Genomic DNA, 22,803 nt, shown 5'->3' with positions numbered 1-22,803 from the left:
TGGTTGCCAAGCATTGCATCATTCCTTTCATGTGACTCCCATACGCCCCAAATTCGTCCTGGCCGTCTTATGACTGCATCACAATTGCTGCTCGTACAAACTATACAGGCTGGAAGCGAGCACAACCGTCTGATACGACGTCACGTACGCCCGCCCCAGCGCTCATTTGGGGCCACCCCATTGGATGTCACCAAGGGAAAGATCTCAGCTCTGTCCTTCTGATTGGACGACAGGGGCGTCAACGTTTGCTCTTTCGGGCTAGGTTGTGACGTCTCTACCTTCCCCTCCATAGTTCGGTTGGCCGCTCCCTCAATATAAACACCGCCGGGAGTTTCCGAAAAATCACATTCAGACGTCAAGACTGAACAATGGTTAACATGAGCTATCGCCAATTTTTACTAAACTATCCACATTCGTGTTCAAGACAGTCGAGAAGGCGAGCGAATAAAAGAAAAAGGGTAAGTGGAGATCCGCGTTAGCAGCTGTGTGTGGGAGTTCGTCGGTGTCGGACGGACTAACGGGCACTTCGGGGTACTGGAGAGGGAAGAGAAAGTGCATGTTTTTGGCAGATGTCCCGGTGCCATTTTTAGAGTAACAGCTGTCTTAATCAATCACAATCTGCACCCAGTTGTGTTTGTGTGTCGTCCTGTTCGTTTGCCAAGTTGCTGAGCAGCTCACACGGGTTTTCACAGCTGACAAGTTTTGACGGCGCGGAGCCAGTTCGTTCATTTGGCTGCGACGACTTTTACTTTTTGTGTTTTCAGGTGTCATTTCATTGGAGCTGGTTCACACAACAACTGTGTGTGTGTGTGTGTGTGTGTGTGTGTGTGTGTGTGTGTGTGTGTGGACTCGATACTGAACGGCGTCCTCATATCTGACAGCTGTATTTATTTATCTTTTTGTTGTTGTTGTTTTTCACACTGGTTGAACTTCTTCAGCTGAATGAATAGACTCTCCTAACACACCGACCCACTATTTTCTGTTCTGCGTTTCCTTTTGTTTCGCCCAGTCTTCCTGCTGGACTTACATTTCCATGACGTAATTGTGTTGGCTAAGAGTGGACATGTAACCTCCCCCCCCCCCCCCCCCCCAACAAAAACGAGAAAATAAATATCCTAAATTTACTTTATCTGCCTCAGATAATTAATATGTACTCTAAAGCTTTAGTGCCTGTACAGAGTCTCCTCACACGGGAAGTTTAATGTCTGAAATCAAGTTACAGGAAGATTTTTATGTTTGTTTGTTTGTATTTTTCTCACTTTATGTGGTAAATCACATCACTGCAACAGTACACTTGTACAAGGATGATGACAATTCTTCCATCGTTAGATATATTCTTATATAAATATGGAAATCCTAATTCTATGAAATATTCTATGAAATAATTCAGCTACAAGCTTTGTGTCTGCAGTTATTTAAGTCTCCATCGTGGCTTCTGTTCTGGGTAGCTGTTTAAAAGCAGGCCTGGAGATTTCAGGATTTTCGTTTTTAACTACTTGTTTTTTGATTCCAGCGTGTTTTGAGGACCGGGGAAGGCAGGGGGCGCAGTAGACAACATTTTGGTCTTTGTTTACAAGAACCAAGTGGCAGGATTTTTTTATTTATTTATTTATTTTTTCCATCCTTACTGAATCATTTCAAGTTATCTCCCCCTTTTTTGTTTTATCATGGCTTATTTTTTCACTTATTTTCCAAAGCAGTTAATAGCTTTTCATTCAAGCTGTCCTTTGTTTTCACACTCAGCTAGTTCTGTATTTGTGCAACTCATCGCCTTGATTCTGAAATCTCAGCAAATTTCTTACATTTTCAAGACTAACCTATTAATTGTTTTTCTTTCAGAATTGTTGGGACAAGCTATCTCCAACAAATTGGCATACTTGATTAACAGAGACTTTCTGAAGGTAAATTGGTCTTCTAATATTCCACATGCTATATGCTTTACTTTTGAAGTTAAGATTTTGATTTAATGAATTGTTGACTTTTTTTTATTTATTTTTTTTTAAGTTAACTGTCCTCCAAATTGAGTTATTTGAATTTGTATACCTCTTCAAATTCCAATATCAGCAATTTTGCTGCAGTACAGTCATTTACTCACTTAGTGTCACTGTTATTCCATTTCACAGTTAAGTGGATTACACAATAAACTGTACTTTGGTTTAGTTTGTGTTATCATGGAATAAATAATTATACAGATAAAGGCCTTGAGCAGCATTTTCAGTTATTACACACTCACACACACAAAAAAACAACCTTTATCTCTGTGTAGCTACAAATCATAAATGTAGGCGTTTGCAGAGTAGTGATGTTTAAATTAACAAGGCGGAGTTACAGGGATGTCTTATCTCATGTGCATTAGCTCTGCCCCCTTCCCTTCATCGTCCTCATTTTCCCAACCCTCCTGTGTCTGACGGGTGCCCCCCCCCTCAGGTCCAGTGTGAACCGTGTGGCCGAGTATCTGTGTGTTGCGACTGATTGGCGAGATGACTGCCGAGTGGCTACACCTGCCCCCGCCGTACCCCCCTGGCGTGGGGCCGTTGTGTGGTGCAGAGTTGGAGGCGTGGTATGAAGACCTGCAGGATATTCTGGGCTCCGACACGGGAGGGGCAAAACTTGCACGTGCCCCCTCATGCACCGAGGTCAGTAGCTTGAAGAGCAAAATAGTTTTCACACCCACAATGAGCGTGAGTGTTTTTGCACATTGTTTTCCTCTATTTCTTTTTTTTTTTTTAATTTTCACAATATTTTAGGGGAAATAAAATCAAATCACATACTACGTGCTGTAAAATGTATTCATACCTCAGTATTGGACATGTTTTGACAGTTTTTTTTGTTTTGCTTTGTGTTTTATAGAAGGAGCCAGAGTTTCTGGATGTTCTGGAGAGTTGTTCTCTGACATGGCTGACGGACGGAAGCCAGACATGGGGCGAAGGTGTCCAGAGGGCAACAGAGGAGATCCACAACACCCAGCCTCTGCATCACACGTCGTCATCATCATCCTCCTCCTCTTCCTCCTCCTGCATGAGTCCAGCTGTTGCAGAAGAGCGACGGGTGGAGGCTGAGAGTGGGAGAAGTGGAGATAGCTCGGCAGGAGGTGGCAGTGATTTGCTGCCTCCAGAGTTCTTTGAATTGCTGAGTGAAGGAGGAGTGGGAATGGTGGATGCAAGCGGAACCGTCATCAGTGGTGGTTATTATTACCACCACCACCACCAACTCCACCAGACCAACAATGCCCATCCTGCTTCTCCCTCAGCCAGTGAGGAGGAACTGCCCTGTGTCCCTGATTCTCCATCCTGCTCCTCCTCAGCCTCCCAGTCGCCATCCCAGAATTGTTCCTCTCCCTCCTCACCTGTCTCTTCTCCCTCCGTTTACCCGCCCTCCCGCCTGGGAAAACGCAAGAGGACCACCAGCGAGAGGGCCAATGGTGCCTTGTCCTCTTTCGCCTCCTCCACACAGCGCACATCCTCATCTTACTCATCTGCCAAAAAGAGTCGCAAGGAAAGAGAGCAGGAGAACGAGAGGAAGGTACAGGAGCTGACCGAGCAGAACGAGCGCTTGAAAGCTGAGATTGAAAGGCTGGGAGAGGAGGTACAGAGGACACGTAGAGCCCTGATAGAGAGACTAGTCAACACCAGGAAATGAGGATGAAATAGGATGGAAGAAAGGAATGAAAGATGACAGGTCCTACAGATTTGGAATGAGCAGTGGTGGGGAAAGTATAATATGGTAGTCACATGAAATGCCTCTTAGACAGATAAGGATGGAAACCAAAGACATAATTTATAAAAAGAGAGCTGAAGATGGCAAGAAAGAGGAAAGTGATGAAAGTCAAGACAAGAAAAAGCACAGAGAAGGGGCTGCAACAGCATTGCGGCAAATAAAAAGACACAGCATGTATAAATGAAAAGGAAGAATAGACAGCTCTAAGTGCAAATCATACAGTGGTTCTGATGAATGTTTGTCATCTTAAAGAATGCCTAACAATAAGTTTCATCACATAGGATGGTAGAAATAACAATTTGATGATTTGTATGTAGGGCTGAAAGGAAGTTAATTCAGAGAGTGCGTTTCATTGTCATCCGTTCCCACCATTTTGCAATAAATTGTAACTCCTACTTTAAGGGCTGCAATCTGGCTAGCAGAGATTATTCGCCCCAATTTGTGGAGAGTGGAAGAGCTCAGGAAAAGTTTGAAAGTGCCCAGTGCAGTGTGAGAATGAGAGAATGTTTTTGTTTTTGTTTTTTTTTTTTTTTGGGAGAGAATTCATATTCTTCCTTACTTTTTTTTTTAACCCATGGCTTGTATGTATGTGTATTTAGATGAAGCGAGTAGAACCCGGCTATACTTTCTAAGATGACCTTTTCTATCAATATGGGAATTTGTGGTAGGATTAATAAATTGTTCTACCCTCATTTACTATTTTTATATAATGCTGTAATATATATACAATTGTACTGTAATGGCTTGTACTGTAATATGCCGACATTCACCGTTATTTTCTCATTGTAGGCAATTAAACAGTAAATTGTAGAATATGCATGGCTTTCTGATCACTGATGGCATACATGTACTTTACCATACCATTTATTTTAATCCTTTGTTGTAATCCCAAATTTGCAATAAAAGAGAAGCAATTTTTGTGTCACGTAATATTTATTTGTTTCCCATGTTAATGACCTGAGTATGATTGATTATTGTTTGAGAAAATAGTTTAAAATAGACATAATTGTGAAAGAGAGAGGTAAAGAGAACACAACTTATTTTCTAGATCCAAAAAGGGTACTTGTAGCAAATGGGGGTGAAAAACAAATTTCCAGAAGACATAAAAAAAAACATCTTTAAATGCGCGACACACCGTCCAATGTTAATATCGTATGCTGACTTTATCACAGGGAGAGTATAAAATCAGTTTCTTTTGGTGTGGGGATTTGGAAAAATCCCTCTATTCTGTAGCTGTATTCATTTGACTCTCTCTTTGTGTGTCTTCATTTCCCCATCGGCCTATCCAGCATTTCATTAGTCCTCGGTGCCAATACCACATTGTCTTAGATCCTGTCACGGCTTTGCCTTAAGCTAATACCCTCATCTCTCTTAGTGTACATCTTGTTCCCATTCTCCACCATCACACCTCAAACCATCTTATTCTTCCTTCCTCTGACTAACCTCCATTTTATTTAGCTTTTTTCTCCTGTCTCACTTCTTCTTGCTCTTCTGAGATGCAGGCTCAGGGTTCTTCCCCTCAGCCACAGCCAGTTGTTTCTTAAGGTCCAACAGTTTGGCCACTTCTGCCGTTATCACGGCCTTATCTGCCTTCTGGGCTTTGAGCGCTCGCACCTTGTCCCCCTGTGACAGAGCATGAAAACAGAGCGGAACTGATTTGTAAACCTGAATTTCATTTGATTCAATACTTCAGTTTATATGGAAAAATGGGAATTGCTTATTTGTGGAACTGCGGAACATTGACATTTATGAAGTAAAACAACTAAATGAAATTCAAATATCCCAAATATTGAACTCTTGACAAATTTGTAGATATTATTGGAGTATTATATCGCGATGTTAAAACAAAAATAAAATTGCACTCACACAAATTAAAATACTGATTTAATCTATCTTGTGGAATTAGCTCTTCTTTAACTCTGTAGCTGTATTTTGCGTGCGAGATTTGATTTTTTGACAATTTTTTTGTTCATCATGGAAGAAGGCATTGGCTTGTTAAACCATCCATAAGAATGATTTTTTTTTTTTTTTTTTTTTTACACGCATGGCAATTAAAATACTGAAAACAAAATCACTAAGGGTATGGTAATGTTGTAAAAATAGATTATTGATTTCATAATAGTATTAAAGAATTCGACAGATCAACAGTGTGTTCAGACCAGCAAACGATCTCACCTGCTCGGTCACAGCCTGAGTGAGCTGCTTGGCTTTTTCTGGGTCCACTCCGTTCACCTCAGCAGCAGGCGCAGCAGGAGCTGGCGCGTCGGCAGGCTGACTACCGACAGCTTTCTGAGCTGTTGTCTGAGGGTGGAAACAGAAACATGAAGGTGTTTGAGTCTGAGGCGGTTTGATGATGGTTATTTCTCATTTCAGACAGTAACACTCAAAATTGTGATGGAATTTTATCAGATGATGTGCGAATGGACAGTGAATCACGCTGGACAAATACAGATGAGTAAAAACCAAACAAGAGGACATTAGGTGAGTCATAATGTTAGTTAAAACTGGCGGTTTGACAGCGGCACTACTGTAGATCACAAACAAATACCGCTCAATACCTTTTTTTTAGGTGGTTCCTCTTCAGGCTAGAGGCAGACGGTTGAAGGGAAGATTTAGAGAGGAATTATTTTTATCTGGCTGATACACCAGTTTAACATTTATGGTGTTTTCGGGCAGATTAAAAAAAAAAAAAAGTACAAATTGTAATTCGTGAGGACAGTCTGACAGCTCTGTGAACGTCTATACCTTATAATTTTTTTTTCTTATTTCGTATCTTCATAAATAGTCAACCTATATTAATACAAGAACTGACTGAATACACAGACCTTTAGGCATCATAAACTACCCATAAACTACCATAAAATACCTGCTGTCCACCAAATCTCTTCTTCAAAGCTTCGATATGGTCCCCCTCCAGTTTCTGGAACAACGGACTAACCTGGAAATAAAAAAGGCAGGAAGAATAAAAATAGAAAAAAGAAGAAGAAGAAAAAAAAAAAAGGATATGCATGGATATTTAAAAAAATTTGCAATTGTGGATCCAGCCCAAGGCCGACTTAGCTGGAAAATTTAACCTAGAGGCTCGGCACTCATCTTTGAATAAAGAGGATTATGCAAGTAAGTAAGTAGATAACTATGTATGAGAAACTTAGCTTCGATCATGATCGGTGCACTCTGACATGAGATGACATTGATGATGAATGATTTGGTTTGTCAAAGAGTTTATGTGCCTATAAGCGTCATGTTGTCCTGGTGAAACATCAGAAAAATGTTTGCTGCTACTCGTCACAAAATCAGAACAGCCTTGAAGAGTGGATGCAGCACCAGGAGGTTGTTGCAGTCGCAAGTCGCTACAATTACGCCTGAAGGGACAGATGGCCTGGGAGAAATTTGGTGTTCCAAGGCCGAGCCCTAAAAGCACCATTATTCGTAAGGGTGTGTTCACCTGACCAGAATGTCCTCCAGGGTTCTGAAATATTGACACACTGTTGCATCCTCATTATGCCACCCTCTGTCAACATACTGAACATCTTATAGTTTTGTCTGCAGGTGAATGAAGTTTGTGTACTTTTCAAACCATACTCACCGTGCCAATGCGGTGGCCGGCTCTCAGAGAACAAACAAAGGCACCGGTGCCTTGTAACATGGTGTTGAGACACGACTGAGGGGCGTTGAGTTGATCCCTAAGGGTCTGGCTGACTGTTGGCATGTAAGGCGACAGCATCACTGACAGCAGGCACGCAATATTCACAGAAACACCAGTCACCGTGCCTGCACGCTGTCTGAAGTGGGCGCATAGAAAAGCTTCAGTCAGTTAGGTGAATGCGTCCTCTGGACAAACAGTTTCTTTGCAGTACTAAGAAACAACTGATCTTATGAATTAATTTGCTGCAGTGTCAACCTTTACTTTCCTGTGTTTAGATAGGATTGGAAATGAATAAGTCTCCCTTGTATGGAATTTCACAGACTGAGATTGAGTTTGCTGGTTGAGGTCATCTCACCTTTCTGTTTCGCCACCCTTGATCTTCTTCCAGGGTTCATTGACCTGAATGTACTGGTTGCCATGGCGAGAGATGTTGAGGATGTGTTTCAGAGCATCACGAATTCTGGTGAAACATTTGATAATAACACGAGAATGACAGGAACTATTAATCTGGATTTAAGGAGGATATACAAACTACAGCTACAGAATTCTTTTCGTAAGCAAGTATAAAAATTGAAATATGGATTTGATACATTTAACTGGAAAATTGAAAACTAGTGGTGTAAGAAAAGAATATTTATATACAATTTTGATTATTTTTAAAACACAGTAACTAAATCAAGGCAAGCACAACTATACATTCACAGTAAAACAGATCATTTCCCCCCTCTGAATATACAACATCATCACAATATCATTCCTTTTGGCTGGGATTTTATTGATCTTACTTGACTTTGTCCATGAGCTGGATGTACTGCTGCAGCTCCCAGCTCACCAAAGCCAGGAGCTTCTTATCTTCTTGCTGTAGCTCCATCGCAGGCACATAACCCTCAAAGAACTTAGTGACAAACATGCCAGCTCTGGAGAGGATGGATGGGGGAATGAGTGGGGGTTGAATGAGTCAGACAAAAAAAAAAGGGTTTAGAGAAATTGTGTGAACAGTGTAAGAAAGGGAGAAAGAGAATCAAGAATTAAAGGGGAAGAGGGAGAGAGAAAAGTGGAGAAAGACACAGAAAGAGTGATAGAGAGAGTGAGAGAGGGAGAGAGAGAGAGAGAGAGGGGAAGGGCATGTTACTTGGCTTGCTAATTGTTTATAAATTATAGATTTTGTTGTCAGAAGTAATACAGTGTTCTACAACTGTAAACTAACACAACAGTGTACTGCACTGAACCTCTTCACATCTCATATTTTGCCTCTAAATTGAGGTTATGTCTGGAAAAAAATTACGTTTGAAATGAGTTGTGTGGGTACATCAGGAGGATGTTTGTAGTGAGAAAGTTTTTATCATGTCTGATGCAACAAACTGCTCCATATTTTACACATCTCTCAGGCTCTGAAGAAGGTTTGCAGGACCAAAAATGCTTTGGCATGCCTGTCAAATTTACAATAAACTGTGATTTTGATGTGTGAGCATGACCTTTGGGTGACCTGCATTCTCATTTTGACAAACAACAACAATATCATTAGCCCTGAAATTATTGAATCGTGCTAATCAATGTCTGCTGCTAGCAATGCTAAAGATGGTTTTACCCCTTTCAGATGGTCAAGCTGATTATTTGTCAAAGATTTTTCATCTCAAATGCCACAGTTCAAGAATGTTTTTGAATTTGAAGAGGCTTGGATTAGGATGGCCATGCTGTCACTAGCGATGCAGTGATATAGTGACTGGATCCAGGCAAGGACAGAATTTCTTTTCTGAAGCAGAATACTTTCTACCTCCAACACCTGAGGCTGGATGCAATATACAAGATATTTTTGAACCAATTAGGCTTCAACGCTGCTGCCCGAGACCAATTTTAAAGATCAAGGTACTTTGAAAAAAAGCTGCTGTGAAAAATCTTTGATGTGGGATTTAACCCTGATCTTTTAAAAATCATTTGAGGCAATGAAATTGGGGCTAAATTACACCATCCCAAACAAATTTAGAAAACTAGGGTGAACCTCTTGTAATAGTTACTGCTTAAACAGACTTTTTTTCTTTGAGTACAACAATCTGAAAACTTTGTAATTGGACCGGATGACAGTTCTGCTGTAAATGTACTTTTTGCGTAATACTTATGTACAACATGAGAAACTTTAGGTGGATTATTCCATTTTGGTATTTCACTGGTGTCTGATCTGAAGTTATCAAAACAAGTAAAATAGACAGAAACAGCAACACAGAAAATGTCAGAAAGTCACCAGCCAAATTTCCTATTATAGACAAGCAAAGAGTAAGGAATGACACAAAGAGATTGGCACCAGTTACCTTGCTAAATTCACTCTACTTTCTGTTAAATCCAAGTAGGAAACAGGGATTCATCTTAAAATACTTGACTATTACAAACCTGTTGATGAAGTTGCCCAAATTGTTGAGCAGCTCAGAGTTGTTTTTCAGAGCCATGTCAGCCCAGGAGAAAGCTGAATCCTGCCCCTCTGGACGCACATACAGCAGGTAGAACCGCCACACATCAGAGGGAATACCTGTGTCTTTTGCCATGTCTCCAAACACGCCAACACCACGGCTCTTGGAGAACTTGGTGTCCTCATAATTCAGATATTCTGAGAATTTAAATAAGTCACTTTCAGAGCTCGACCTTAATTTTGGTTTTCCAAGTGATAAATGCGTAAATGTCTGTGTTACATTACACCATTACATGTGATGAATCAACATTTACAGTAATAGAGCTGTTGTTAAATCAAAAAGTTACTTTTATTAATAATGTTGACTAACCAACTTAAATGATTACCTGTGGCAATGAGGTGGTTGACCAGGGTGTAGTTGTCCTGAGCTCCCAGCAGGGAGCAGGGGAACACCACACTGTGGAATGGCACATTGTCTTTGGCCATGAAGTTGTACAGCTCCACCTTGTGGCAAAGATACAACAATGCACAGTTAGGGTGACATCATATTAGATCATCATGAGATCATCCAGTTCAAAGAGGACTTATCAGCTCTCATCCCCCAACCCCATCTTTCTTCCTCTATTACTCTCTCTCTGTAAATACAGGCTCTCACACACACACACACACACACACACACACACACACACACACACACACACACAATATCTCAATCCTTGGGTTTAGATGGAGAAAGATGAGCAAAGACGATGTTACATTTTTTTATCTGGAAGGTTGCAGTTAAATTAAGTCTATTTCAGTGATAAGTCTCGAACTAGTATGTTTTTCAGTTCGACATTTTCTACTGTATATGAGGGAAGCAGTGTGAAATTGTAAAACATGAAATTCACATGTACGCCAAATTGTCAAATAGTTCCACTTTTCAAAGTGGAACAAAAAAAGATATTTCTTGAGGATATTGCTCCTACTCAGACTTAGAGGACAGGAGTGTAGTAGAACAACACTAGCTTTAAACCAAGTCTATTGTGTGTCTAAATGTGAATATGCATTTTATTTATAATCAAAGAAGTTATGTCCGTCTCTATTTTACTTTGGGGTTATATGAGGCAGGAAATTACACTGAGCTCTGCTGGAAAAGATATGGACCAGATCGGGCAATGAAAAAAAGCAATTAGACCTGTTCCGCTGTTGTAAAGATGAACAAATCTGTCCGGGCCATGGCCATCAATAAGCTTCATAAATTCTGATGTGTATTTGAGGTTTGGGCCAGGAGTTGGTACCTGCTGAGGATTCTTCCACCACTTCTCCCATTTGTCAGTGTAGTTGGCGGTTATTGACAGGTAGCCAATTGGGGCGTCAAACCAAACATAGAAGACCTGCAGAAGCAGAAAGAAAGTCAAGAGTTTCAAGAGACAAAGGACACACTTTTGGCAGAATAACAGTAACACAGATATAATGATTACTGATTACAGGAGCCAGTGTGATGTCAAATGTCCTTAAGAGAAAAAGGTTCAGAAGTGTGCACTAAAAGAAAAAGTCAGCTCTGAAACAGAGACATGAGTGCCAAAAAAGAGGAATATGGCATTATCAGTCACTGCAGGATTTTCAAACATTTAATTCAATAGATAATTATTTTCAATGTCAAATTAGGAACCTAGCCTTATTGAAAGTGCATGCATAGTTTTTTTTCGAAGCAGGGCAGCAGGGCTTTTTTAATTTTCATTAAAGTGGTGCAAGCATCTTGTCCAAAGCATGCAGAAATACCAAACTAAAAACAAATGAATGCAATCCAACAGCAACATCAGCACTGTGAAAAATGATGTTGTTTTTAGGTTTTATTAGAATGTGAGACCTTCTCTTTAAAGTCAGGGTGAGGCACTGGTGTCCCCCACTGCAGGTCCCTGGTAATGCAGCGAGGCTTGAGTCCATCTCTTAGCCAGGATCGAGTGATCTGCTTGGCATTTGCTGTCCAATCTCCAGTGCGAGTTGACTTATCCAGCCACTGCTCCAACTGAGTCTCTAACTACATAGGAGAGAAAGAATATGCTGTTTAAAAAAAAAAAAAAAAAAAAAATCTCATATTTTACTCTAAATCTTGGCTCTAGTAAGAGTAAAACTGCTTCTATAACAAATTACCACAGCAGCAACTGCCTTCTGCAAGCTGTCTGCATTTAAATGCAAATTTACAAATATTAAATTGACTTACTGCATTCATCCTTATTGAGAAAAAAAAAAAAAACCCAACTGTCTTAACTGAAGAACCAAAACTATTACAATGCAGTTTCAAAAGCATACCTTTGGCAGATCCAGGAAAAGATGTTTGGATGAGCGGATGACTGGAGTCTCTTTGCAGACTTTACACTGGGGTTGCTGGAGGTGACAATAATGATCAACACAGATTCATTTGATGTAGATATGACTCGCATATGGAAAGCATCGGTGATGCATTTTCTACCTCTATTATTCACTTAACTGTCATCAGTGGCCACAATTACTATCAACTAATCATGACTCTTGCCTTTATGATCGCATCTCCAAACTCACCTTCAGCTCCACAGCATTGATCAGCCGCCCACACTTGTCACACTGATCACCACGAGCCTCAGGGTAGGCACAGTGAGGGCAGATACCTTCCACGAAGCGGTCAGCTAGGAAACGCTGACAGGTCTCACAACGTAGTTGCTCCACTGTGTCTTCCACTAGGAAGCTATGCTTGTGGAGACGCCAGAAAATATCCTGAGCTATCCTGAAAATACAAAAGAGGGATGAGGTAGCTGAAAGTTTCTTCAGGGGTTGTATCTGTGATGCAAGAGAATTCACATTTTCTGGTGCCCTGTGGGCCAACCAGAATGTTTCCCAGTTCATATCATAGATTTTCTTAGGACAAAACATGCATATGGAAAGTAATATAAAATTCATAAGATCTTGAAAAAGCCCACAGTTCCCCTCCAAATAATTTAAGGTTGACCGAGAGATAATTTTGTTTAAAAAAAAAAAATTTAATTAAAAATAAATAATAATAATAATAATAAATAATAATAATAAATATTTGTGCAATCCTTTCTGTGTATATTCTAAGCCTGGTTAATTGCTTATTACTAGCTGCAACAGTGTAGATGGTAATGCTTTCACTCCACAAGTGTGTATGTGTGTGTGTGCGTGTGTTTGATTATAGTAAAATGTGGACATGGAGACACCTGCTGGAGGTACTACAGAATTTGTTTTGAGTAGTTGGACAGGCGTTTATTTGTGTCCCGACAGGTTTTGAGTTTAAAGACTGGGGTGGAACAACCCGTGATTCCTATGTTTTATGCTATAGTGAAGTAATAAATGCTAATTGAGAACTGTAATATGTCAGCAGATGTGCTGATAGGGTGAACCAACAAGGTACATGAGAGAACAATAAAGCAAGTCTGCGCTGCTCCCACTTGAAGGATAGAGACTTTGGATTATTGATTTACAAAGCGAGATATAAAGTAAAATGGTGCACAAAAAAACCCAAAACAAAACACAAAGCTGACAGTGATCTTTGATTTTGATTGTAGGTTGATAAATCTAAAACCTTACATGGAGTGCACATTTTATGAACCAAGTCAAAAGTCTTTAATCTGTGGGCTGTTTTCATTTTTCAAAGAACTCAGTTCCTGTGCCTTTTTTTTGCACTCTATCAAAGAAAAGGCCCCAAAAACAAGCATTATCAGCTTTGTAATATTTGTAACTTGTCTCAGCTCCAAAGCTTAAGGATTTAAATCTCATTTATACTGAAGAATTGCCTTTTTTCTCCCATTTCCACATGTAAGAAAGTAAACCCAGCAATTTACCATGCCCCTCTTGAATACCAATATAAAACATAAAAAAAAAAATAACCTGACAGTTTGTCATAACAGTGATGGGAGCATCACACAGTTCACTAACTGTGAGTCCCACCAAACCCACCACCCACTCCATTACTTACATGGCTTGAATAATTTATAACAGCAATAGTCAATAACACAGAAAAAAATTTGATTACCTCATCATATAATAAAATTTAACTGCAATAGACTCACTTTGCCAATATCTTTCCTCTCACATTAATTTTTAAGTTATGAAGTTTTCCTTGAATTAATATTTCCAATAACTGTCTAACTCAGGCTCGTCTAAAAGTCCAAATCTACCATCAGTCATAACTAATTCATAAGCGAAGGGCGTCTACTGTACAGGCGTGTCACTCCTCAAATATTCGGTAAAAAGAAATGTCCTTTCTTAACTCTACTTGGTAAATCTCCGAAAAGTAAGAAATAAAGTACATTCCACAATCATCTATATTAATCTCAGAGATTAAGTAAAGAAGAATGTATGGTTGCAAAAACCACACATCTAGTCTGATATCTCCAGCAGGATTATTGTAATTCTATGTTATGTAATTTTATAGTAGGATTGTAATCGGATGATGTTATTTCATTCCAAAGCCAAACCACAACAGCTTCACATCTAACCCAGGAAAAGGACATATCCATAATTTTTTGCACATTAGTAGATGTAATTTTCCTAAATTCTTTTCCCTAAAACAGGCTACACATCTTCATTTCCTGTCTTCACTTACTCTGTTTGCTTTTCAGTGGTGGTTCTGCCAAAGAAGTCAAAGTCAATCTGGAACCACTTGTAGATGCTAGAGTGAATGGCATGATACTTGTCGCAGATCTGCTTTGGTGTCAGGCCCTCCTCTCTAGCCTTGTTCTCTGTAGCTGTGCCATACTCATCTGTGCCACACACAAATAGCAGGTTCCAGTCTCTCAGCCGGCCATACCTAAAAATATAAAAAAGATGGATGTATAGATGGAAGCAAGTAGAGCAAGTATTGAAACCTGAAAGCTGACACTGATAATACCAAGAGGCTGTATTCTTCACAATCATCATTGTTTTTCTGGCACATAGATTACAAAAAAAAAAAAAAGAAAGAAAAACAGACAAACTCCTACCTGGAGAAGACGTCAGCACTGAGCACACAGCCAATGATGTTACCCAGGTGGGGGACATTGTTGACATAAGGCAAGGCACTGGTCAGCAAGATGTTTCGCTTGCCCTCCTGTGGCAAACTGATAGAAAAGAATAAAGAACTAAATCTCAATCTGGTACAGAAAAATGATCTTATGTAATGTGATCCCCACCATGTTCAATAACAACCCACTGACACCACATTACTTGGAATGGTGGCTCTGCTTTAAGTCTAGACTGGGAAGTAGCACAGTGATGTGCTTACATGGGATGATGTCTCTCTGTAGATGGTGAGCCAACATTTAAAACTCTGTTCCAAGCAAGAAAAGCAGCCTCCATCTCCTCTTCGGAAACCACACGCTCTCCTTCTTCACTCTAAACAAACATGAGGACATTAAGAATGACGGGGAATGAAACTGAAACAAAAATATAAGGCTGGAGATATTTTATGAAAAGTGGTGTATATTATCCTGTTTTATTCTTTTAAAATTGTATAGTTAGAAATACTGCCAAAAAAATAAAGGGCTTGAATATTGCCCATATCTTTTAAATCATTTGAAATCTTGGACAGCGAAATCAGTGAACAAAATTTACTGCCATTGAAAGTAATACAATATAAATATCCAAATGAATCCCATTTCTAAATCAATGATGTACTTCAATCAACAGGACAAGTGAATTCCTTCTCTCTCTAACCCAAACCTTAACCACCCAGTAAAAAATTTCTTCCTTCTTTCAACTTTCATTACATCTGCCCCATTAATCACTATATTCCCACCTGACCTCTCGACCTTCAGACCAAATGCATTTCGCAATCTGAGCACCACACTTCCTGCCTTCTTCTCTGCTGCTAAATTTGACTGGCACCTGTTAAAATCCTCCAATGCTCACACAAGAGAGAAAGAAAGGGAAGGATAAAGAACTATGATGTAACCTGCACATGCTGCATGTTCTATATCCTAACACAGGAGTTCATTTAGCTTTAATAAAGCTAGGTTAAGTCCCAGCAGAAAGATCTCCACAAGAGAGCCCCCATAGTTCAAGTGAGGTGAGTTCAAGTCTTGCAATCTTTTGAACACTTTATCTTACTTCCTCAGGAGTAAAAGACTGAAAATGTGGGAGAAGAAACATGTAAATGTCTTGAAGGATGTTTTGTTTATGCATCTGGAGCTTGAGGAAAACAAAAAGTGCCATAAATCTCATGGGGTTCCCTGAGGCATACTTCCCTGATGTAGTTTCTACCTCTGAATGTCTTTTTTTCCCCAACTTCAAATCTACAGTAAGAGTTATCTTGATCATCTAGCAGATACCTCAGCAGGACTGTTGTTGCATGGCTGTGTGTCACTGCACTGGCTGCTCTGTGGGGCAGGCTGTCTCTGCAGGTAGCTCTTCATGCCCTGCAGTCCTTTTCCCTGCATCACTTTTTGAGCAGCAGACTTGCAGCTCTGAATAGCAGCTATCCGGTCAAACCAAGACTTCACAGACTTGTGCTCATCTGTAAAAAGGGGTACAGAAATTGTAAAGAGGGAGAAAGTTAGAAAACAAAATTAAATAAATGGGGTAAGTAAATAAGGGAAAAGAAATAGGAAATTGATAGATAAAAACAGGAAAGAAGTTGAGTTATTATCAAAGGAAATAGAAAAAAAAATCTGTTTGAATATTTATTACAACTTACCAAGTGCTACTGACAATTCGGATAAAACGGGATACAGCGCAGCCCACAAAACAACATCAGCAACTGAAACGGCTTCCTAAAGACAACACAGTTGGATTAACATAATTTCTTTAAGCAAGTAGTGCACATTATTCTAAAACTCTCCATGTGTCCCTTTTAATGATCCCACCAAAAGTCTAAATGCTCTCTTGAAAGCTGTAAACAATGCAGAGTAAGGATCCATTCAAGCTGCTGTGCCTTTCTATATTCAGAACGACTGTAAGAAAGACTATTATCTGTGTGAAACTGTGCTTACATCTCCCTTAATGTGGACTATATGTACTACTGCAACTGCCTCACTGTGTTTGCTTGACACAATTTTTCTTTAGCTTCATTTCTCCACACATGAAATTAACGACATACAGAAATGCCTTATTGCCACAGGGGTTGCTAATACTGCAGAGAGCTGATTTTACCCATACACTCCAACAGTCAGGCACTCATCTGCAACATATGGGACCTCATCCCCAGATGAATCTTTTCAACTTAAAAATGGCTCACTAGCTCAGAATCAGCTGTTAAAAAAGGAAAATGGGAAAAAAGGAATGTTGCTGGAAGAGCCTGATGTGCCACACAAGAGGCGTATAATAAAATTCAGCAGAGCTTCCAGGGAGGCACCATGAACCTTTGACTTGATCATATATTAAACATACAGAAACAGCTTTGTTGGAGAGAAAATATATGGGAACTAAGTGAGCAGTAAAAAATAAGAAATACAAAATCTGAATAGCAGATTTTAATACTGTACCCCTATTATATATGTTGTGTTCCCCTTGCTCAAGCTTCGGTCCAAGTAATTTAGGGGCCCCTGGAGAATCTGAGACATCTCTGAACCTTTTCCTTGCAGCACTGCCTTGTGAAGAGCCTGTAGTAGTGCAGGCTGCACAAATAATAAAAAAAAGCAGGTTAATCATAAGTAATTGAATGGCATTAAACCAAAGTCTGACTAGGGTTAAGAGAAATGCCTGCTTAAAAACCTTGCATAAATACAGACATTGTTTTCTGCCCAATGTCCCTTTGAGCATTTAATAATTGATCATTTAGCAGCATTGAATTATGGCTTCTATACTGACACATGGAAGCACAGAGAGATGATTCTGTACAAAAAAACTCTACAAAAGCAAAAGATAAATATGGTTTGCATTTCAAATGAAGCCAATTTAGTGCCAAATTTCTTTTTTTAATGTGGAGTTTACCTGTAGAGTTGTGGCCTCCCATTCAAGCCATTGTCTGCAAAGGTCACTGGAATCTTGTCCATTTACTTCGAAAAGGTATCTGAGGTTATGAAGAAATAAAATAGACAGTCCTGTCAAACTGTTTAAGCTCATTTGGTTTCAGTAGAAAATTGCAAGTTACAATTGTTTTACATTGTCGTGCAGCTCTAATTTTTGACACAAAGTAACAGAAATCTTAAGCATCATCCATAAATCTTATTGATTAAATTATTTAGATGGTGGGATAGTTGTTTATATCATTGGTGTAATGCACCAATAAATGGCTTGGTCTGTCTGGCTCATATAGTGTGGTAAGTGAATATATATTTGTTGACCACTGAGAAATTTAGATATCTGAAACTTCATAAAGAGATCTTGACTGATAACCTCCATTTTCATGTTTAATTGCTGCTAACATGAACAAATGACAACACAGGAAGGACTGTGTGTGTAGTTCACTGACTGGCAGATGGCATTGGCGCTGAAAAGGTGCTGTCCATTAGGCAGGAGCAGGGCTGGCAAAGCTGGACGGCTAAGGAAGGGCACCACTGTCTCTAAAAAAAAAAAAGAAAGTGAAAGAGAGATCATGAGTTCGTTGGACTAGTTAGGCTTAATTCTCGGTACACAAAAAAAAAAAAAAAAAAAAAAAAATTGAAAAGTGAAAAACATTTATCTCCATTTGCAGTACACTAGATAGTACACTAGATTGTGACTGAGACCAACATTGTAACATCATGGAGATGTAATGACATGAGGCTCATAGGAGGATAATACTGTGATCATATTCATAGACTTGATTCTTGTCAGCAAAGTGTTAGAACCACATAGTGAAATTGGCAATCAAAGATTTGATTTTTAAAATGTTTTCAGTAGAAAGTTGGAGAACAGTGTCAGTTAACTGTGGGTGACACAGTAGTCACATCACCATCAATGGAGGGGGTGATTTGGTTCAAATAAATATTAAGCTCACCACAAAAAACATATGACTAATCTGATAAAAAGGACACCATGTTCTAATAGGTGTATTCACAAAGACACCCAAGGGTTTGATCACATCAGCCTTGTTTCATATCAAGCAGGTTTTTAGGCGTTGTTTTAAGATACAGCTTGTAGTTTGTTTGTTCTGATGAAACCTGTTTGTCATATCCAATAATCAACTGAAACTACTGGCAGACAGAGCAAACAACAGACATGTTTTTATATATATAAAAGAGTTATTTATAATAAAATGCAATGGTAGTTTTGATGATGGTGGCTTATGGCTTTAATTCAATGAATTGTATTTACACTGGGACATCTTAGATTTTCTTTTATTTGTAGACATGAGCTGAAAAAACAGAATCAAACCCAGAATATTATTAATTTGTTCATACCAAGATCTGCAACTGCAACTTTCATAATAATAATACTAGTAAAGGAAGTCAAATTCAACACCCAAGTATTTACAGTATCCATGTGAGCATCTGCTTTAGCTATGCACTAATGAACAAAAGATGTGTGGAGCCATACAAAAAAAAAAAAAAAAAAAGACGTTCAACAATAAGACAAACAAAAAAGTGATGTGTAGAGAGACTTTTCTAGCTGTCTCTTAAATTCAGCTGCAGGCTGACACAGTTCAGTCCATTCATTCAGACTGAGTGACAGCTAGCATGCTAACCCTTTAGCACCAACCGCCACGAACAGCTGTGAACCAGCTCAAACTTCACCAAACAAACTCTGCGTGTGATGAACGGACGGACAGCCGCAGTTCAGGCTCGTTTGAGGCTGACCATACTCGCTTACCTTCGTGGTGGACATGCTGGACCGGACACTGCACCCCAGTCAGTCCTAAAGCGGCTAACACCTTCAGGCACTGCGGGTTGCCTTCACTAACGATCAGCTCCATTCGGTCGCCAAGGGTTACTCTGAAGCGGCTGGACTTCCGGTCACCTTTAACCGTGTCTAAATAACTAAATAACAAAGAACACCGGAGCCGCTTGTCGTAACTTTTTTTTTTTTTTTTTTACCGGCGAGCTCCTTCCCACACCACACGGGCTGATGCAAGCAATGTCTGCCCTGTCAGAAACTGACGGCGTTGTAGTCTAGAAGAAGCCGAGACACCGTTGTCATAAACAGAATCCATCTGCTGGACGGACTACATTTCCCACAAGCCATTTCTCGGAACGTCAACTCGTCCTGCAGTGGATGCGCTTGATTTGTTTGATAATGAAGCGCCACCGGGCGGGATGTGCCGCGCGAACTAGCTCATTGTACTCCGGGAGGCTTGTTGCTATTGAAAGTGCGCACCGCAGCGCCGCCGCATCTGATTGGTCGTGCCAAAATCTAATTGTGGCCAATCACAGCCCACCAAACCCGCTCAACCCGAGCTATATTTTTATCCGCTTAAAGAGCCCCCGGGGTTGTACAGGCATGGGCTGCTGCCTTGGTGTTAGTTTGCAAAAGTGCACGGTCAGAATCTGCTCCATGCCCTCCATTCAGTAAATGATGTGAAGTTTTCTGTATTTTAATTTAAAAGAGACAAACGTTGCAAACTACCCGAGACGCAACTCCTGCTGTGTCTGCACTCCACAGCCCCAAAACAACTGAGTTGACATCGCGTCGGTGCACGGTGAGTGATGTTGTGTCCCTCCAATTCAAAGATTACATTTCTGCCAATTGGAATAGTCACCTATTTTAAGCAGAATTTCTTTTTAAGAAAACAGTTACGCAATATGACGTGCTCCTTTGATGCTCATTGCCGGTATTTTAATCTGTTGTTGCATTCATGTTAATGGAACCAAATTAATCGGATAAGTAGGCCGAAATCCACGTACTATTGATTAAACATAAATGCTTTTCAAATTTGTTTGAGGACATTTATGTATTAGTTCCAGCTTGTTGTTACAGGTTTAAAAGATAACATATTTTCAATCAATCTAATATTTTGTCCAGAGTTACAACCTAAGAAATAGAATTAGCAAAACAAATAATACTCAGTGTCCTTATTGTCCTCTTTGTTTAATGATCCCCTCTCTGTACAACTAAGGAAGTTATATATGCTTTATTTGGGAAAATGTGTAATGCATTCTGATGCATTATAAACCCTTTTTCGATTCATAAGTTTACAATTCCGTAAGTAATCACGTTCCTGTTTACTCAAAATGTGCAAAAAATACCAAACAAACCAAAAAATGCAATGCTGCAACTTTCCCGCTTGTATTAAACAGCTTTTTATGCATTGCAGGTAACTTCTCTGTTACTAAATATAAACCCATTTTTTTCCAGAACATAATTTTCCACTTCAGAGTGTCAAACAACACGAAGTCTGTACTGTCACAGCTGCTTAAACTCAGCTGGGAAACTGAGAGCCACAAACGGCCAACTCTTAGACCCTGCATGCAAAACTATTTCCTGTTCAGCCCTATTTTTATATATATATTTGTTTTACAAATACCTTTCTGATTTTTATAATTTTAATTGCGAGATAAAGGTATACATGATCACTACAGTGGCTGACTCCATGGCCTCTTAGTGGGTCATCTCTATGAACGTCACAATGGCAACGAAAATGCTAACCTCAGCATTTTACATAGGACAGACCTGATACACGCGGAAATATTTGCCTACTTTTGCAAACAGGTTAGCCTTTACGTGTTTCACAGAAAGTGGATGGATGGGTTAACCACAGGATGCAATGAAAACAGTTTGACTGATGCATTGCATTTTTGTGTTTTCATAATCTGTCTTAAATCCATGCAAAGCAGGAGATTTGCTCAGTTTTTTTCACCAGCCTGTGACGCCGAAGGCTTGAAAGATTATTCTCCAGTTGGAAGTCTGCTGATTGAAAGTGCCCTGTACTATGGACATCATTAGCAGGAGGGTTACAAGTGTGCTGTAATTATTAGTTTGCTCCACAGATTGCTGGTGTGAGTACAGTGTTACAGTGAGATTTTTGAGTCTAAAGCGTTTCACATGCTTATGTATTCTAGTAAGATTATTCTGCTGCTCTGGGATACATCAGCAACTCTGTTGCCTGCCTTCCTTTTATTTCTGAGCGTAAGTGTTCATGTTTGTGTGTGTTTGTGCATATCTTGTCAAGTTGTGCAAAAACATACAATTCCAGATCAGAAAGCACAGTGAAAACCTCACCTCACTTATTTCCTTTTCACCATCCCAACCACATGGAAGACAAATCCCAAAGGTGTCACTTCACTTTTGAGACATCTGGCCCTTCAAAGCAAGCCTAGAGAAACAAATATTTGTTTTTTAAGGGTTTTTCATTTGGCTCGCTTCAGATCACGCTGGTTTATTGAAGGTTCTCTAACTTGCCATCATTTCGTGCTGTCTGTCTATGACATTTAGCCTCATAAGAGCAGCTCTCTGAACTTTTCTTTTCTAGTTTTGTATTTTAAAAGCTTTATCCCGAGCTAGTTATTTATATTATATGAACTCATGGAGATTTTTATCCTCAAATTTTAGAAACTTTAAAGTTGAGTACTGATTGAGCCTAATCTTGTGCAAAGAGTTCAAGGAAGTATGGATTTTTCTGACAATGTGCTTTCCACAGAAGACATTTCACTCGATATGTTTTCACTTCCTGTTTAATGAGAAGAAAATGGTCCAAATCAGTTGAGTTCAGTGTTTTTCCACACTTAATAATGCTGCAAGACAGTGGTCTTTGGGTGAACTCTCAAAATGAATATTCAAAGGAGTCTCCCACTCACCCATTACACTGTATTGTCTATATGAGAGCAGCTTCTTTTATTTCTATTGCAGTATAGCAGCTCCAGCATTCACATCTGTGCTGTTTTAATCCAGTTTAATCCTGCATTTACATTCTGTGCTACGATCTGTGCTTTCACTAGGTGGTATTATGCAAAGGTCCAGCACTATAGATTACATTATTCTCAAAGTGCTCTAAAGGTAATCACTTCAGATATCTGCTTGCATGCTGTTTCGTGCATGCATTATCCAAAAAGAAGCTTCAATGAGACAGAAAATGATTCATTCATTCCCTGAGGAGCCGATCAACAGAAACCTAAACTGTCATGTCATTTTTCAAGGAAATGTAGCGCTCACTGCTGCACGATTAAACAATTTGTTAAATAGTTAAACAAATACTTTACTTATCACCTAACACAGAAAATGACTGTAT

The 22,803-nt window shown here is 39.6% G+C and overlaps 3 protein-coding genes across 8 annotated transcripts in view; 2 read left to right on the top strand and 1 right to left on the bottom strand.

The window, feature by feature from the left end:
* The first annotated feature begins 308 nt into the window (after window positions 1-308).
* ddit3 (DNA-damage-inducible transcript 3) lies at window positions 309-4,647 on the top strand. The gene is made up of 4 exons (XM_029502773.1): window positions 309-458; window positions 1,840-1,901; window positions 2,428-2,636; window positions 2,851-4,647. Exons 3-4 carry the CDS (start codon window positions 2,481-2,483, stop codon window positions 3,637-3,639), a joined length of 945 nt encoding a protein of 314 aa, XP_029358633.1. The 5' UTR covers window positions 309-458; window positions 1,840-1,901; window positions 2,428-2,480; the 3' UTR covers window positions 3,640-4,647.
* Window positions 4,200-19,670, bottom strand: mars1 (methionyl-tRNA synthetase 1). Its single transcript, XM_029502772.1, has 21 exons — window positions 19,452-19,670; window positions 18,133-18,223; window positions 17,652-17,730; window positions 17,204-17,335; window positions 16,417-16,492; window positions 16,052-16,236; window positions 15,007-15,116; window positions 14,726-14,842; window positions 14,350-14,553; window positions 12,309-12,510; window positions 12,060-12,134; window positions 11,617-11,787; window positions 11,045-11,140; window positions 10,151-10,268; window positions 9,749-9,962; window positions 8,149-8,280; window positions 7,719-7,823; window positions 7,304-7,499; window positions 6,584-6,655; window positions 5,893-6,018; window positions 4,200-5,340 (listed from the first exon to the last, which is right to left on the bottom strand). The coding sequence occupies exons 1-21, from the start codon at window positions 19,552-19,554 to the stop codon at window positions 5,191-5,193; spliced, it is 2,754 nt and encodes a 917-aa protein (XP_029358632.1). The 5' UTR covers window positions 19,555-19,670; the 3' UTR covers window positions 4,200-5,190.
* A 399-nt stretch (window positions 19,671-20,069) lies between these two features.
* Window positions 20,070-22,803, top strand: part of arhgap9 (Rho GTPase activating protein 9) — a 33,865-nt gene continuing 31,131 nt past the window's right edge. For all 6 annotated transcript variants that reach the window (XM_029501360.1, XM_029501366.1, XM_029501363.1 and 3 more), the window contains exon 1: window positions 20,070-20,277. The gene's annotated coding sequence lies outside the window, so the exon portion shown is untranslated. The remainder of the gene's footprint in view (window positions 20,278-22,803) is intronic.

This window comes from Echeneis naucrates, chromosome 5 (assembly GCF_900963305.1).
Source record: "Echeneis naucrates chromosome 5, fEcheNa1.1, whole genome shotgun sequence".
In the NCBI taxonomy this organism is placed as follows: domain Eukaryota; kingdom Metazoa; phylum Chordata; class Actinopteri; order Carangiformes; family Echeneidae; genus Echeneis; species Echeneis naucrates.
The sequence above is the reverse complement of the archived record's forward strand: the minus strand, read 5'-3'. Positions and strand labels throughout refer to the sequence as shown.

Excerpts from the sequence above, each read along its gene's own strand:
- mars1 (XM_029502772.1), bottom strand. The coding sequence starts at position 19,554 with ATGGAGCTGATCGTTAGTGAAGGCAACCCGCAGTGCCTGAAGGTGTTA. Across the intron at positions 17,731-18,132 it reads AGCGCCAATGCCATCTGCCA|ATACCTTTTCGAAGTAAATG; the intron begins GTCAGTGAACTA and ends TCATAACCTCAG. Across the intron at positions 6,656-7,303 it reads CCGGCCACCGCATTGGCACG|GTTAGTCCGTTGTTCCAGAA; the intron begins GTGAGTATGGTT and ends TTTTATTTCCAG.
- ddit3 (XM_029502773.1), top strand. The coding sequence starts at position 2,481 with ATGACTGCCGAGTGGCTACACCTGCCCCCGCCGTACCCCCCTGGCGTG. Across the intron at positions 2,637-2,850 it reads GTGCCCCCTCATGCACCGAG|AAGGAGCCAGAGTTTCTGGA; the intron begins GTCAGTAGCTTG and ends TGTGTTTTATAG.